Source organism: Thermothelomyces heterothallicus (genome assembly GCF_042370625.1).
Source record: "Thermothelomyces heterothallicus CBS 202.75 unplaced genomic scaffold P884_scaffold_6, whole genome shotgun sequence".
Lineage (NCBI taxonomy): Eukaryota > Fungi > Ascomycota > Sordariomycetes > Sordariales > Chaetomiaceae > Thermothelomyces > Thermothelomyces heterothallicus.
The window spans coordinates 87,697-102,572 of record NW_027192567.1 but is presented as its reverse complement, the minus strand read 5'-3'; the positions used below and the strand labels follow the sequence as shown (position 1 = coordinate 102,572).

Genomic DNA, 14,876 nt, shown 5'->3' with positions numbered 1-14,876 from the left:
CTTTTTGACTGACGATTGTCCCTTCGGTTTAACTTCCCCAAACCTTGGAACCTCTGACCTCCTGCCCACCTTCCACCTTGGTAGGTCGTTCGACTCGCTGTAGGTGCTCGGGCCAGTTGCGAGACGCTTCGACCTAGTTTCACACACACCAGACACAAGCTATCAGCGACTTCTCTTTGCACCTTCGCCTGCCCAGGTTCTGATTCAGAGACGCTACCGAGAACCTTTTGCGCACCATGGCCGCGCAAGGGGCGGAGGATGTTTATGCCAGCGTGAGTTGTGGTTTCTATTTTGTCTGAGCTGCGGTTCGCCTGGGGAACGATGATGCACCACGCGCCTGGGGCGCGGCGCCGGTGCCCGGCCCCGCCTGTGACCAGCAGAACTGGAACTTGAACCAGGACCAGGAGTACTGAAACATACGCCCTTGATAGCTTCTTCTGACAGACACATATTTGCCTGGTGAGTTTGGGACCCCTTTCGGTGACCTTGTTTGAGAACCCGCCCACGTCGAGCTCGGGTTGCTGACGTGCTGACCTCAAAAGGCGCCCTGGTGCTGGCTCACTCGCTCCGAGATGCGGGCACCACCAAGAAGCTGGCCATTCTGGTCACCCTAGACACTGTGTCGGCCGAGGTTGTCACGCAGCTCAAGGCAAGTCTCCCTCAGCCGCCATAAGACCGGTGGCGCTCCGATTGGCTGACTGCTCGTCAGGCCGTATATGACTATATCATCCCCGTCAGTCGGATTCGAAATGAACACCCTGCGAACCTAGATCTCATGGACCGCCGAGATCTCCACTCGGCCTTCACCAAAATCAGCCTTTGGAGGCAGACCCAGTTCCGCAAGATTGTCTATGTGGACGCCGATATTGTGGCGTTCCGAGCGCCTGATGAGCTCTTCGATCTCCCGCACCCCTTCTCTGCTGCGCCCGATATTGGCTGGCCGGACCTGTTCAATACGGGCCTCATGGTCTTGACTCCGAATCTGGGAGACTACTACGCCTTGCTGGCCATGGCGCAGAAGGGTGTCTCGTTTGACGGCGCCGACCAGGGGCTCCTGAACATGTACTTCAAGAACGACTACAACCGCCTCAGCTTCAGCTACAACGTCACGCCCTCGGCCCATTACCAGTACCTTCCCGCCTACAGATACTTCCAGTCCACCATCAGCATGGTCCACTTCATCGGCAGGGAAAAGCCCTGGTTGCAGGGCAGGGACAGAGCCTTTGGCGACTCGCCTTTCGACCAAATGCTGGGAAGGTGGTGGGCTGTCTATGATCGGCACTACCGGAGAGAGGTATGTCCTCTAGGCCATGGAGAAGGAGGGCTGCTACTAAAACCGCTAATGTAGGCCTCTCGAGGTGAACCCTCACAGCCAGAACAGCGGGTTCCGGAGATTGTGCAGTATTTCGTTAAGGGCGAATTCCAACCTACCATCCGTTACGTTGTTCCTGTTGGCGAGCCCCCAAGCGAGCAGTTTGGCAACTTTCAGGATCAGCAATATCAAGCTCATGATATGCAGCACTTGCAGCAGCAACAGCAGCGGCAGCACACGCATCAGGCAGAGGCCTTTTCCGGCGAGCTTCCACGCCAGCATCATGACCAACCCCATGAAGCTCACGAGCAAGCTCAGCAGCATCATCCTAACTTGCAAATGCCACGTTCGCCTAAGCCGCTATCGAATCAACAACACCAGGCGTCAGACCACCAACGCGGCCCTCAACCGCCGTCGCAGCCTGAGCCCCAGCCCCAAGTAGAAAGTGCACCCAGTTGGGATGCTCAGAAGTACGTCGCTCTCTGGCCGTGAGGGCAGCAAAGAAAGCTAACAGCCCCCCCCCCCCCCCCCGGCGTAGGCAACCCCCACCCCTCGATTCCAAGCCCGAGGCGATGAACTTCCCGCAAACTCACTACGCCATGTCGTCTGACATTGCTCCGTTCGTGCCACCAGAGCGGTATCCTACCCCTCCCAAAAATCTGTGGTACGAAATGCCAAAGGCGCGCCCGGCGAAACCGGAGGAGAAACCCAAGCCCATTTTCCCCTGGGAGACACACCGGCCAAAACCGACCCGCGTGTTCGCTTCTGTAACACAGCTTGAGGCGCCGGCGGCTGGCCCGGCGGCCAAGCACATTGGCGAGGCCAGTGAACCTCCACAAGGCTCGCACATCACCCAAGCCCAGCCGGCGGTATCGGGTCCGTCCTCACAGTTAGCCACGCAGCAACAACCGGGCGAGCCACACACGCCGCTGCTGCGGCAACCATCGCCACCAAAGCCGTCGCCGCCCGGCCCAAGCTCTCGCACCGCGCGCCCCGCGCCTGCGGCGACCCCAACCGACATTTGGTCTTCCTTCCCACGAACCAACGCTTGGGACAACGTGCCGGAAATCAACCGCTACGTCGACCGCGCGCTACAGAGGCACCGCCGCTCGCGCAGTCGACATCTGGCTTTGGCGGGGGGCAGCGGGGACGGAAAAGAAGCAGCTGCTGCGGTAACAGAAGAGTTTGGCTACGCTTTTGCTCCGGCAAGGAGGGGTTCCAAGGTGACAGATTTCCCCAGCGAGGACGACCGCCCGAGCCTGCCGGTGACGCCGGCGCCCATCCGAAAGCCGCGGCGCTGGGGCAGCGGTGCGGGCGGCGACTTTGGCGGCGGCGGCGGCACGGGCGAGGAAGGGGAACAGCTGTCGGCCGCCGAGGGTGTGCCAGGGCAGGCTGACTGGGTATGTGTGCACGGGATCCGGTGGACTCCCGCAGACTGCCTTTGCGAGCTGGCTAACATCCTTCGTTCCTACAAGGATCCTGCGGCGCAGCTGCAGAAGCTAGCCAAGGAGCAGTCGGAGCTGTTGTTGAGACGGCTGGGTGGCGGCGGTCGTGGTGATAATGAAGGAAAAGAAGAAGTAGGGGCCGGGAAGGGGTCTCAGGGAGAGAAGGCGCAGCGGTGGGAGATTCCCCCGCGCCCGCTGCCGTTCGGATCTGAAGGCATCAGGTCCCCGACCTATGTCGCTCCCACGCAGCCTGCGGTCGTAAGTCCCAGGCCGATCAAACCGCACTCGGGCACGAGCCCGGTGAACAGGTTCTTGGCCGCGGCGCCTGATATTGTCCCTTCGCAGGAGTCCTCAACTGCGACCGGAGCTACTCAAGGTCCGGTCCCTGCCATCCCTTCCCCTAGCTATCGGGGCCCCGGGGCAGCGTTCGAGAAGGGCGAGGACGTGCCTGCCTTTGAGACGCCCGCGTTGGCGACCGAGGAGGAGCGGGACATTCTTGAGACGTGAGGCAAGAGACTACGTCTTGGAGCCGGAATACCCGAACCCCGGAATGGCAATCGGTGACCGAGGGCGGGTTTTGTATGATACGAAGCGATGCCGAGCGACATGGGGCTAATGAAGGCTAATGAAGGCTAGTGGAAGGGTTGGAAGAAGGCGCCCCGTGCTCATGGGATTGCGGTTGAGTTGTTTGGTTCTTGACGGCCTAGGTTGTGTGGCATTTGACGATTTAATACTCTGAAAGTGGTATATCGGACTTTGTTTTGCTTCAGTGCATATCCCCTGCGTTATACATATACGGTACAAAAGCATTCTTGCCCTGCGAAGGATTGTCCCAGAGCTGGCTGGTTAGAGAGCCATATTATCTAGCTGCAGCGATTGGAGTAAGCCCAACAATAGGAGCTCCTGTTGCTGTTGTCCGATTCATTGACCAGCCCTGGTTAAAATAGTTAAGGCACAACATTCGCTATCTAAAAGTTCGGACTGCCCTTCCTCAAACGAAGAAAAGCGACTCATCTCTCCCACTCGAACAGACCTTTCGTACATTACGGCATCACTTGTCCAGAAAAAAAGTCTCCAAACAAGGGCATCGTGGCGATTGTCAATTACTTTACAGGACTCTGTTCTGTATTTCACTATTCCAGCACGGTAATCTGCTGGGTGCCCAACAACGGACGCTCAATCGGACAATCAGCGCAGGAACGATCGCAAGATAGCATCTCTGTAAGGTTTGGAAGTCAATCAGACTCTCTCGAAGGTCCCAATATATTAGTTGTTACAGCGGGCTGTTCCTTCCACTGACTGATCGCACGGCTGGCCAATTAACGCTACGCTGCGGGCAAGCAGGGGTGTGGGGTGATGCGAGCCCGGCCGAGCTTGTGGCTAACGTTTAATCGTCAGTGGACCAGCTCCAAAGGGAAACTCAGGCCTTACACCAACCACGCGACACGTCGACCCGTTCAGGAACGCGTGCAAGCCGTCTGCGTTGCTCGCGCATCCTGAGGATACTGGGGGACGGTGTTCTTGATGTGCGTGGGTAGCTTGCGTTTCCTTTCGAAGGCGCTGAACCACGCCTACTCGCGATCGGTTTCGCGGCGGGTGCATCGCAGCGATTTGCGCAACAGCAGCAGCAGTGCGCCGCGTCAATGAGCAAGCGGTCCCCGGCCAAGTCTACCAAGCAGAAACGCCGCAGACGGGCAGCAGCACCCCGATCAGCAACTCGGGAACAGACTCCCGACGACGCCTTGTACGAGATCCGAGACATCCTCGACGAGAAGCTTGTGAAGGGTAGATTACTGTACAAAGTAGACTGGGCCGATAACCCGGCCACCGGCGAGCGATACGATCCGACCTGGGTAAACCTATCCCCCAGCACAGGCTGTACCATGTCATGCCTGTCTGCGCGCTCTGCTAACTCGCAGCGTGTTCCCGCATTTAGGAGCCCGCCGAGAACGTCACGAGAGCAGCTGTTGCAGACTGGGAGAGAGAAAAGCGGCGGCGGCAAGGCATTGCGCCCGAGAGCTCAAGTTCCACCGCTGAGACCGGCAGCCGGCCGGTGCTACACCCCAACTGGAGGGCGAAGCGGAATAGGGAGCTCTGGGACGCCGAAGACGAGGAGAGGGCATCGAAACGCCATAGGCGGTCCGTCGATTCCGGCTACACTTCCACCGACGGCGACCAGTCTGGTAGCTGGGCGCACGTGGAGTTAGTCCCGCAAAGAAAGGGCGAGCTAGTCCTCGAGATCTCGCGCCCTCCCGGTTTCGACCCGTCCGAATACCTGCGCGTCTTCTCGTCTCAGTCCGCGCTCTCCTCGCAGCCAGCGGACGCGGCTGGCCCCCAGGAAGAGGACTTGCAGCGTGTCGCCGGCCCAGTAAGCCAGCGGACGATTCCGGATTCGCAGGACCCATTCGATTCCCTGAGGACCCAGTCTACGGCCCGGTCCGCCAGCGTTCCCATTGAATGCGAACGAGGAAGTGCACAGGACCCAGAAGTCGAGCTTCAAATCAGCCGGTCTGACCTCGACATACCCTCTCGCCAGCCCGGAGCTTCTCAGCGCGCGAGCGGTCGCTCAGAAGGGCTAGTCGAGACGCACATAGAGTCGGCAGCACAGAGCCTTGCGCCCCCTAGCCCAGGGCTCCAATCACAGCTCGCACCACCCTTGGTTGATAGCTCTTGGAAGGAGGGATTCCTCACCCAGCCGAACTTCGAGCTATCCATCTTTGGGGCCGAAACACAGTCTTGTCGTACTGTAGGGCCGCGATTCACCAGTCAAGAACCAGTTCCGTATCAGGAGCAGGACGAAAGCAGCCAGCAACACAGTTCAGCTTTCGGGGCCGATCCCTCTCTATCTGGCTCCGAGAACCAAGCTGCTCAACGCATCTCTTTCCACTCCCACAATCCAGGCCTCCTTACCCAGAATTCGACGACTATTGCTCAAAGTCCAGCTGACGTGGTGCCTGATACCGTCCCGAGAGCACCCAAGAGAAGCTCGAGATCGCCTTCGCAGCAACCCTTTCCCGGCCAAATCAGCCCAGGAAACGAGAGAAACTCGCCGGCACCATTTACTCCCCGCATCCAGAGAATGGAAGGCTCCGGTGAAGAAGCGCCACGGCTTTCGGCACTTGAGACGGTTCGCCGCATACAGGCCGAGGTTTTTGGGCCATTGTCCGGAGATCCGCCTGCTGGCAGCAACCAAGAAGAACCTCAACTAGCTTCCCCGTCGGCCATCAATCCACCACCTGAGAACTTTGCAGAGCATTTGGAGGCCTCTGCCGTTCCACCCGACTCTTGCTCGTGGCAACCACCCCAAGGGGATGCTCCCCTTATGGGCGGACACGCCGAGTATGAACAGCCGCAGGAGACAGTAGCTCCTGCAGACCTTACCACTAGCAACCAGTTACCGGATCAAGATGTCGAGGATACAACCGCCGCTTCCCCGGACCAACCTGATGAGTATCCCCTAAACTCGGGCGAAAACGAGCAGGACGAAGACGACGACAGCCACAAAGAAGGACGCCATATCACCGTCACGCTTCCCATGGCTGCCAATACCCGGGCGAAGTATCTCGACACGGTTTCGGAGAACAAATCGACCCTGATCCAGTTCGGAGAGGTGTTTTCAAACTCGTTCTCGGATGTTCCAGACGCCTCGTTGGTGTCGAGGATCGACGCCATCTTTGAACAGTTGCTAAATCTCTGCGATCTGCCCGCCTACGACGAAGACCTTCCCGAACTAGGCAAGGTGGACATGATGAAGCACGCCACTAATACAAACAGCAAGTTCTCCTTCGTCTACGAACTTCTCCAAGAGCTGAGGGACATCAACCTCCGGTTCCTCATCTTCTCTCAGCCCGGCCGAGTCTTTGAATACCTGGAAGCAGTCATCTCAACTACAGGGAGCCCGTATACAGTCCTAGGACAAGAGGGCACCACGGGGCAGCTCGTGCCTGCGGAAGGAGCCTCAGTTGTTCTTGCTACAGTTGGGCAGGACTTGACCAAAGTTCAGGGAGTTGACGTCGTCATCGCATTCGATCACGCAGCCAGGTCTGCCGAACTGCCACAGACGTTGGGCTTCGAGTCTACGGCACCGATCATCATGTCCCTCGTTGCAATATATTCCCTGGACCACATCGACCAGCAACTTGACCAGGTCGAGCAGGACCTCGATAGCTTGGAAAGGCGCAACGCACTCAATGTGGCAACGGCTACCGCCATGGATTACCTCAGGAATCCCGATCGGCAGAACAGCGAGCCGCACGAAGCAGCCAAGAAGTTCGCCGCCTTCTTGAGGAACCCGGAAGTCGGCTTGGACTGGGAACCCCATCCGCTTCCTGCCGACATCTTTGAGATCTGGCTTAGCTCTCAGGAGCGCACTCAGTCCCATGCTCAGATCGGAGCCGGTGATAGGAAACGGGCGTTGGTAAGCTATACTGAACCCATAATGGTCAATCTTTTTTTTCCCCCGACCAGGAGACAATAAAACTAACGCAAACTAATAGAGTAACCTTGATGAGGGGATCGCTAAGCGACCAAGGCTTCTAGAATCACAGCAACCGTCCCGTAACGCGACTCCGGCTAGGATGAGTGATCTGCTCAAGCAGACGCTCGCACATCACACAGTCGCTGGGACTGCCGTGCAAATGATTGAAGTGCCCGTGGAGCAGCTCGAGAAGCTGTCAGCCAAGGTAAACCCTAAATCGCCTGTTGCCCGAACAAAAGTGCCTGTTGCTTACCCTACTACTCTTCAGATTGCGGAATTAGAGTCCCAGCTGGCAACGGAGAGCGCTATCGAGGCCAAGACGCGCGAGCATTGCCTCAGCCTAGAGTCACAACTACGGTCCTATGAGCGCACCGTCCAGTCACTTCAGCCAAAGTACATGGAAGCTCTTCGCGACCGCGGCGCATTCGAAAAACAGTGTCAAAAGGCGATTGAGAGAGAGAAAGCTGCGACCGCGCGCCTCGAGGCTCAGACGGCCGAGATTGAGGCTCTGAGAGAGAAGAACAAGCTGCTGGAGTCGAAGCTCGCCGAGGCGAATAACGCCCTCGCCACTTCGGCCGTACCGGAAATTGCGAGACTCGCCCAAGCGGAGAAAGACCGTGCCGAGGCCCTTGCCGCCGTCGAAAGGCTGGAAAAAAAGGTTCGCATAATACAAAGTGAAGCCGAGTACAGCCGCAAGGCGTACCAAGACGCGTCGAATGCGCACACGGAGCTCAATCAGGAATACCGGGAACTCGAGAGCGAAATCGAAGAATACAAGCGGCGGGCGAGCGAGAACCTGCGCAAGATCCACCAGATGCACGCCCAGGGAGAGATGGCCGAGATTGCTCGCCAAGTGGACGAACTCCAAGCGTTGCTGGAGAATCGTGAGCGCGAGCTGGAGCGTGCCAAGGAGGAGCTCAGGGTGTTGAAGAACGGGCGGCGCGAGACGCGTCAGGCTAGTGTCCCTCGCAGTCCGCGGTTGGGCGTCATGAGTCCCCGGCCCGCGCGTGGTATGGGAGCTGGTAGCAGAGGCACCAGTCCCGCGCCACTGATTAGCTCCGACGGGCCAGGCATGGGCGGCGGTGCAGGCCCGGTTCCCGGCATGACCTACTTCCCTCCCGCCACGAATGCCGGCCGCTGGGGACACCTCCGAGAGTAGGAACGAGGAGGCAACGAGGCCGGCAGTGGCAGGAGCAGCGGCGGCACTCGGTCGGACTCAGAGTCGGTTGCCGGTGAGTGGGGAAGGAAGAAGTCACCGCGATGCCAGGATTCAGCAGAGGGACCACCACGCGTGGCGGACCGAGCAGGTTCTCCGATCCTGGGTGAACCGTGTCCGCGCAGATGAGTCGCCGACTCGTCGTCGGCAAACCACGGCGCAGACCGCCAGCTACGGCGGGTCGGGGGGGTCTACTACCTGTGCTCCCTTCCAATGAACGTTGGCGAGCAAGCCGGCCCCGGCTACGTCAAACGGTGCTATCTCCTAGCGGCTGCTCTTCTGAGCACGCTACACGGGGCTGGAGTTCGGGAACCGATAACTAAGGCGAAGGATCGTGGGACTTCATCTCAACAACCGGCCGAACTTGGACGCGTGGGATCGGGACGCGGGATGCATTGTTTGCTTTACTGGTTACTCGATCAATTTGGCCCCAATTTCAGTCTTAGCCTGGGTTCAGGGTTTTTTTTTTTTTTTTTTGTTTTGGGGGGGGGGGGGGGGGGGGGGGGGGCGGATGAGGTTTTCGTTAATTGCTCGGTTGGTCGGTCGGGAGTCGAGGCTCTGATTGCATGAGCAAAGGATGGGGCAGGTTTATATTCCTCTTTGATTGCATGCATTTGGGACATTGGGCGATCATGAAAGGCCATGGGGGACACCGGAATGGTTGGGACAAGATAAGGCGGAGCTGCCAGGATGGGGAAATACGCAGCATGCCTCCCATTCTTTGTACGTCCGTCTCTGCTGCTTGCTTCTCGCTTTCCTGATATCCCTCTGCATCGTGTCAAAACAGACAGCGACTCTTTCGCCAGCGCGCTCGGCCGGCCGGACGGAGGACGATGCCAGGAGAAATGAAAGTCTGAGGTTTAAGGTAGGGTCGAGAAGTACCTAAAACATCTGTTTGCCTGCATGGAGAGGGAATCCTGCCGTCCCGTCTTGCGTGTTGTGGTAATTCACGCCACCGGCTGCGTGCTACCCAAATTTGAAGTCCCAAGATATCTATCATACACCCCCCGGAGATGCTTTGCAAGGCAGGAATGAACTTGGCATTTGTTTCCTTCTTCTACCTTCTTACATCCAGCTTCCCCCCGCTTCACCACCAACTCTCAGACGACACCATCTCATCCCAGATGACTCAATGGCTCGAGTTTTCTCTCCTTTATATGTGACATGGTAAACAGAATCTAGGTCAGGACACATACAGATTGATTTGCGGCACCCTCGACAACCCAATGGACCAGGGGAGCTGTTGCTACGATATCACCCAAGGCATTGTGAAGACAAGGCTGTGCTGGTTTCTCGGGGGGATACAACCAAGAGATTCGATTTAGTTGGCCTCCTCCGGGTACAGGTCCTCCTTGAGCGGAATGCTGAGCTCCTCACGCAGGGGCTTGAGCTCCTCCAGGTACTGCTCGTACTGGCTCTTGTTCTCGACCTTAGCCTTGATGCCTAGTTTGGGTTGCTACTGTTAGCTGCGCCCGTCTGTCTGCGATGGGTGCAAGGAGACCCGGGATGATGTATTCCCGTGTTGGAGATGATTCTTCAGTTCGTACCCTCAAAAATGCGGACGGCGGTCGGGAAGTCGTTGACCCTCCGGGCAGCCCTGAGAGCGGCGGCGATGACGGAGGGAGCGGGGACGAGATCGTAGGCGAAGGCGTTGTTCAAGTTGCGCTAAATGGTTGGGAAGAGATTCGGGGTCAGCGGAGGATAACGGAGGATGGGGACGGACGGCCTGGCCGGGCGGGATGGGAGGCATTACCTGGAGCTCGAAAACGTCCTGGACACCGTCAAACTCCTTCTCGTAGCTAGTCACACACACCAACAGTAAGCAATTGGTCGAGCCGGGGGAGCCGTGGGTGTGTGTGAGGTCGAAGCGGGTTGGACCAAAGCTCGGTCACGTCATGGGGAGCGGAGCTCGGGAAAAAAGCTCTCTGTTTTCGCTCCAGAAAACGGCCGGTAGCGTTCGACTTACCGGGCGGTGAACTCCTCAAAGGTCTCCTCCTGGTGCGCGGAGCGCAGGCGGGCCGATGTGCTGAAGCTGTTGGTCGAGGCAGCGAGGCCGGCGCGCGCGGCCACGGGCTGCGGCCGGGCAGCGACGATGTTGGCGCGAAGGATGCTGGAGGGGCCGCGAGCGGCAACACGGAGCAGGGACGCCGACATTTTCGCACTTGAGAACGAGCAAGAAGGAAAAATATATCCCGTGTCGGGGGAGGGGGGTTGTGGTGTGGCGGGCAATTGGTGGAGCGGGGAGGCTCGACAACAATGGGCTGGCCCGGAAAGAGCTTTGGTTTCGCAATTGAATTGGGTGCAGTCAAGGCCAAGTCGCCGTGTGCGTTGGTGTTGACTGATCCTGGAAGCCTCGGATATTGGCATCGATTGGTATCGAATGATCTTTCGGCTGTTTCGAGGTTCGCTGCTCGCTTAAGTGACTAGCGTTGGCATTTTTGCTTTGCTTGCCTGAACCCCGCCAATGAGATTCTGCGCATTGGTCCGAGTTTCTGCTGTGGCTGGCCTCAGATGTGGCCTACATCCTCACTGACTTGCTACGCAGAGAGCCGTCGGGTCCACGAGGTGTGGCTGAGGTTTGAGCGGCAACACCCGAAGACCGAGAACAAAGCCCGGGCCGCCGCATTTTCGCAGTTCGGAAAACGTTTGTCTACTGTGCCACGCCGGTCGGGTTGTCTCGTCGCTGACGTCAGGAGCACACACTCAATCGCAACAAGGTGGTGGTCGTCGTTTTGGCGGGCGTCAACCCAGCGAACGAGACTGCTAGGTTGGTTTGTAGCACAGACAGACATTGTGGCACCCCTCTGCGTGCGGGCGGGCGTCCTTCCTGTAACTACGAAGCTATCGCGGGTCCGCGGAGCCCGGGCTCACGGACTCTTCGGCCCCCGGAGCTCTGCATTCACAATTGGCCGTGTTCGGCACCTCCCGGCTTGAGCCAATCGTCGGGTTGATCGCCTGGTGAAGGACGCATATGCCCCTATTCCGGCTCCGCTTGAAAAGCTCGCTTGAAGCACCGAAGATTTGAAATGCTGTACATACAAGTGGATTCCAGGTAAACAGCTTGTTACGTTGGGGTAAAAAAAAAAAAAAAATAAGAGACCGAATGAACTCGAGTCAGCCATCCCGTCACCAATGCCCAACTGATCGAGAAACAAATTGAGCATGCGGCCAGGCTGCCGTTGATGAGACACTATCGTTGATCTTGCACACAACGCACATGGTAGATTTAAGGGTTACTTGACAAGTCTGCTTCTCACAGAGCGGTGTTTATTATGCGACATACAGATAACTATTTGTAGTGTATTTGGTACGAATCAACTAACTACTGTGGTAGTCTACGGAGGACTCCGTGCAGTGGTGGCTGACAGGAACCCCATCAAAAAAGAGTCCCAAGATCCGAGGCCCAGGATCCTATCGTGGGGCGGATCTGTCGGTGCCGGTTCCTGTGTCCTGATTGGGCGGCAAAAGTTCACATGCAGATGCCAGGAAATGAGGGTCTGGCTCTGCGTGCTCATGGCTTCCCCCTTTCGGGGTGGACTTGCTAAAAAAAATATCTGGCGGCTTGTCCGCAAACCTTCTGAAACCGCCTTCTTTGCGGCACCTCCTTTCCCATTGTTGACCCTTCTCACCCGCACTCGTCTCCAGTTTCCCGGTGTGCGAGAGTGTTGTCCCCCCCCCCGCCCTCCCAATCTTCTTTCTCTTCAATTCAGTCCCTTTTGTTTTTGGCTTCTTGATACTCGGCCATCATTGTCGTTTTACTTTCACTGGTGGCTCGGTTAGTAGACTTGATCCATCCATATTCTCTCGACGTGTTGGCGCGTCGCCAAATCTTGCATCACTAGGTTAGTGTTCCATGCAATTGTCCCAAATGTGTTCCAAACCTTCATAACCGCCCAGAGCTTGTCGCGACAAACACTTGCTGACGCGCCGTGCGAGCAGAACTGTCGATCCCGCCTCTGCGGAACCTCTCGGACAATGGCGACCGAAACTCCCTTGGCTCTCTTGGACAAACTGCCAGTGCCGACCCTGGACCGGCCGTTCGGCATCCATCTCTGGCCCATCTTCAGCAAGGCGTTCGAGTATGTCGTCGGTTACCCAGCCGATGACTTCAGGTTCCAGCCGGGCGTGACGCCCATGTCGACCCTCAAGGAGACGAGCATTTTCATCGTCATCTATTACACAGTTATCTTTGGCGGCCGGGAGTTGATGCGCAACCGTGAGCCTTTCAAGCTGCGCACGCTCTTTTTGATCCACAACTTCTACCTCACCGCTATCAGCGCCATCCTGCTCGCCCTCTTCATGGAGCAGATCATCCCCACTGTTGCCCGCCATGGTATCTTCCATGCCATCTGCGCCATTGAGGGCGGCTGGACCCAGCCCCTGGTGGTTCTCTACTACGTAAGCTCAATACCCGTCGCGATGCCGGGGGCGACAGACGCGCTGACATGCCTCAGTTGAACTACCTTACCAAGTACCTCGAGCTTCTGGATACCTGCTTCCTCTTCCTCAAGAAGAAGCCATTGACCTTCCTTCACTGCTATCACCACGGCGCGACGGCTCTCCTGTGCTACACGCAGCTTATCGGGTCGACGTCGGTTTCGTGGGTTGTCATCTTGCTGAACCTGATGGTTCACGTGGTCATGTACTGGTACTACTTCCAGAGCGCGCGTGGCGTCAAGATCTGGTGGAAGGAGTGGATCACGCGCCTGCAGATCATTCAGTTCATCATCGACCTTGGTAAGCAGCATTTCGTACCTTACCGCTTCGTGATCAAAGCTGATACCGAGTGTAGGCTTCGTGTACTTCGCGTCCTGGACCTACTTCGCCTCGACCTACTTCCCATGGGTCCCCAACATGGGCAAGTGCGCGGGCGAGGAGTTCGCTGCCTTCTCGGGCATTGCCATCCTCAGCTCCTACCTCCTGCTCTTCATCTCGTTCTACCTTGCCACATACAAGAAGGACGGCAAGCGACCGAGCGGGCGCAAGGCCGTGCGGAGGATGAGCCAGGCGCCTCTGCCGGACCCGATCCATGGCACAGCCGCCAACGCCAACGGCTATGCCAACACTGACGCCAAATCGACTGGCGTCAAGACCAACGGCTTGGCCACGCGCTTGCGGAGAGCCTAGGAGAGGGTCGCGAGGAAGGCGGCGGAGCGATACGTGTGAGCGCATGCGCCCCATTTTAGGGCGCGTCAGCCAGGATAATAGACGGGTGTGATTTGTACAACACATGGCCGTGCGGGGGCAAATAGATGTGCCTTTGGGAAAATTGGGCACAATTTCCTCGACACTATCATAACGGCATCTCGGTATTCATCACGGAGTTATAATGGGGGAAAAAGGTCATTTTTCGGGGACTCCGGGGGGATGTGTGGGTGTTGGTGTTCTCATGATGACGTACGGGGGATTCAAGGGCGTGGTCGTATCATGACGGCGGTGAAGGCGCGTGTATAATGATGGATGGGCTAAGGAGCGGTCTCCCACCAACGAGCGAGCGACACATCTAATGCCGGCGTCGTCGTGCCGAGCTGCAACCGAAGGCAACAGAAGGTTGCAGACCAGTCCGCGGGGCTGGAGGCGCACGGTTTCTGACGAGACACGGTGCAGACTCGAGTCTGAGTCTTTCGATTTCATGCCTTCGTTTCGTTATGTATACGTTTGTCATGTACTACTTGCCCGAGCGGATACAGAGCGAGGCGCACACTATAAACAGTCTTAATAATAGCATTCGGTTGAACTTCCAGGGCTGAGCTTGATATCACCGTGGTGTCTCTTCGGACGCATAACTGAGGAAAGAATAGCCGGAGGGAAGGTTGGGTTGCTGCCGGGCCATTGCAACTTTCTCTCAAGGTTTCCCCAACATGGCCGCCGCGGGGGAGGGTTGCTCGTCATGGATGCGCAGCTTCATTCGGGGAGCGAATAATCAATCTATTGCTCAATGCTACGGCGCAGCGCCAGGACCAAGGAGGGCCGAGTTGTCCAGCGCTCTGAACGAAAAGGATTCGCCCACCGACCTCGCCGTCGGGATTCTTGCGTCTCTCGCTTGCGACGCGGGCGGGACGGGGGAGACAGCTCTGAGCCGTCGCCATATCATGTATGTACTCTATTACGAACTAACGGTTCGTTGGGGTGACGAGGGCATGGAGTGGGAGAAATCTGCCGTACACCACAAAGCCGGGAAGGGGAACAGGGCAGCCCGATTCCAGCCTTGCACACCTACACGGGCTCGTCACAGCCGGGAGGGCGAGCTTGCCGAAGGATGGTAACCTTAGTGTAAGGAGGTGGGTATATAATCGCCAAGCTAACCCATATCGAAGCAATGAAACGGGGCCGGATCTAGAACCCAAGAGCCGTCGGAAGCCCTCGACCCGCCGGGCGGGATGCAGCGCCGGAGTTCGGACCGATGCCGTCAGTCAGGGTGACAAC

General features: G+C 57.6%; 4 protein-coding genes across 4 annotated transcripts; 3 read left to right on the top strand and 1 right to left on the bottom strand.

Moving 5' to 3' along the window:
* Positions 1-775: 775 nt before the first annotated feature.
* Positions 776-3,264, top strand: P884DRAFT_276013 (glycosyltransferase family 8 protein; the record flags this gene model as incomplete). Its single annotated transcript, XM_069442903.1, has 3 exons — positions 776-1,294; positions 1,349-1,782; positions 1,851-3,264. 3 exons carry the CDS (start codon positions 776-778, stop codon positions 3,262-3,264), a joined length of 2,367 nt encoding a protein of 788 aa, XP_069299085.1.
* A 1,136-nt stretch (positions 3,265-4,400) lies between these two features.
* P884DRAFT_195564 (uncharacterized protein) lies at positions 4,401-8,393 on the top strand (the record flags this gene model as incomplete). The annotated part of the gene is made up of 3 exons (XM_069437916.1): positions 4,401-4,610; positions 4,694-7,174; positions 7,254-8,393. The coding sequence occupies 3 exons, from the start codon at positions 4,401-4,403 to the stop codon at positions 8,391-8,393; spliced, it is 3,831 nt and encodes a 1,276-aa protein (XP_069299084.1).
* A 1,378-nt stretch (positions 8,394-9,771) lies between these two features.
* Positions 9,772-10,604, bottom strand: P884DRAFT_268102 (cytochrome c oxidase subunit VA-domain-containing protein; the record flags this gene model as incomplete). The annotated part of the gene is made up of 4 exons (XM_069442173.1): positions 9,772-9,893; positions 9,998-10,115; positions 10,204-10,249; positions 10,417-10,604. The coding sequence occupies 4 exons, from the start codon at positions 10,602-10,604 to the stop codon at positions 9,772-9,774; spliced, it is 474 nt and encodes a 157-aa protein (XP_069299083.1).
* Positions 10,605-12,425: 1,821 nt separating this feature from the next.
* Positions 12,426-13,577, top strand: P884DRAFT_276010 (fatty acid elongase; the record flags this gene model as incomplete). Its single annotated transcript, XM_069442902.1, has 3 exons — positions 12,426-12,848; positions 12,905-13,187; positions 13,243-13,577. 3 exons carry the CDS (start codon positions 12,426-12,428, stop codon positions 13,575-13,577), a joined length of 1,041 nt encoding a protein of 346 aa, XP_069299082.1.
* Positions 13,578-14,876: the final 1,299 nt, after the last annotated feature.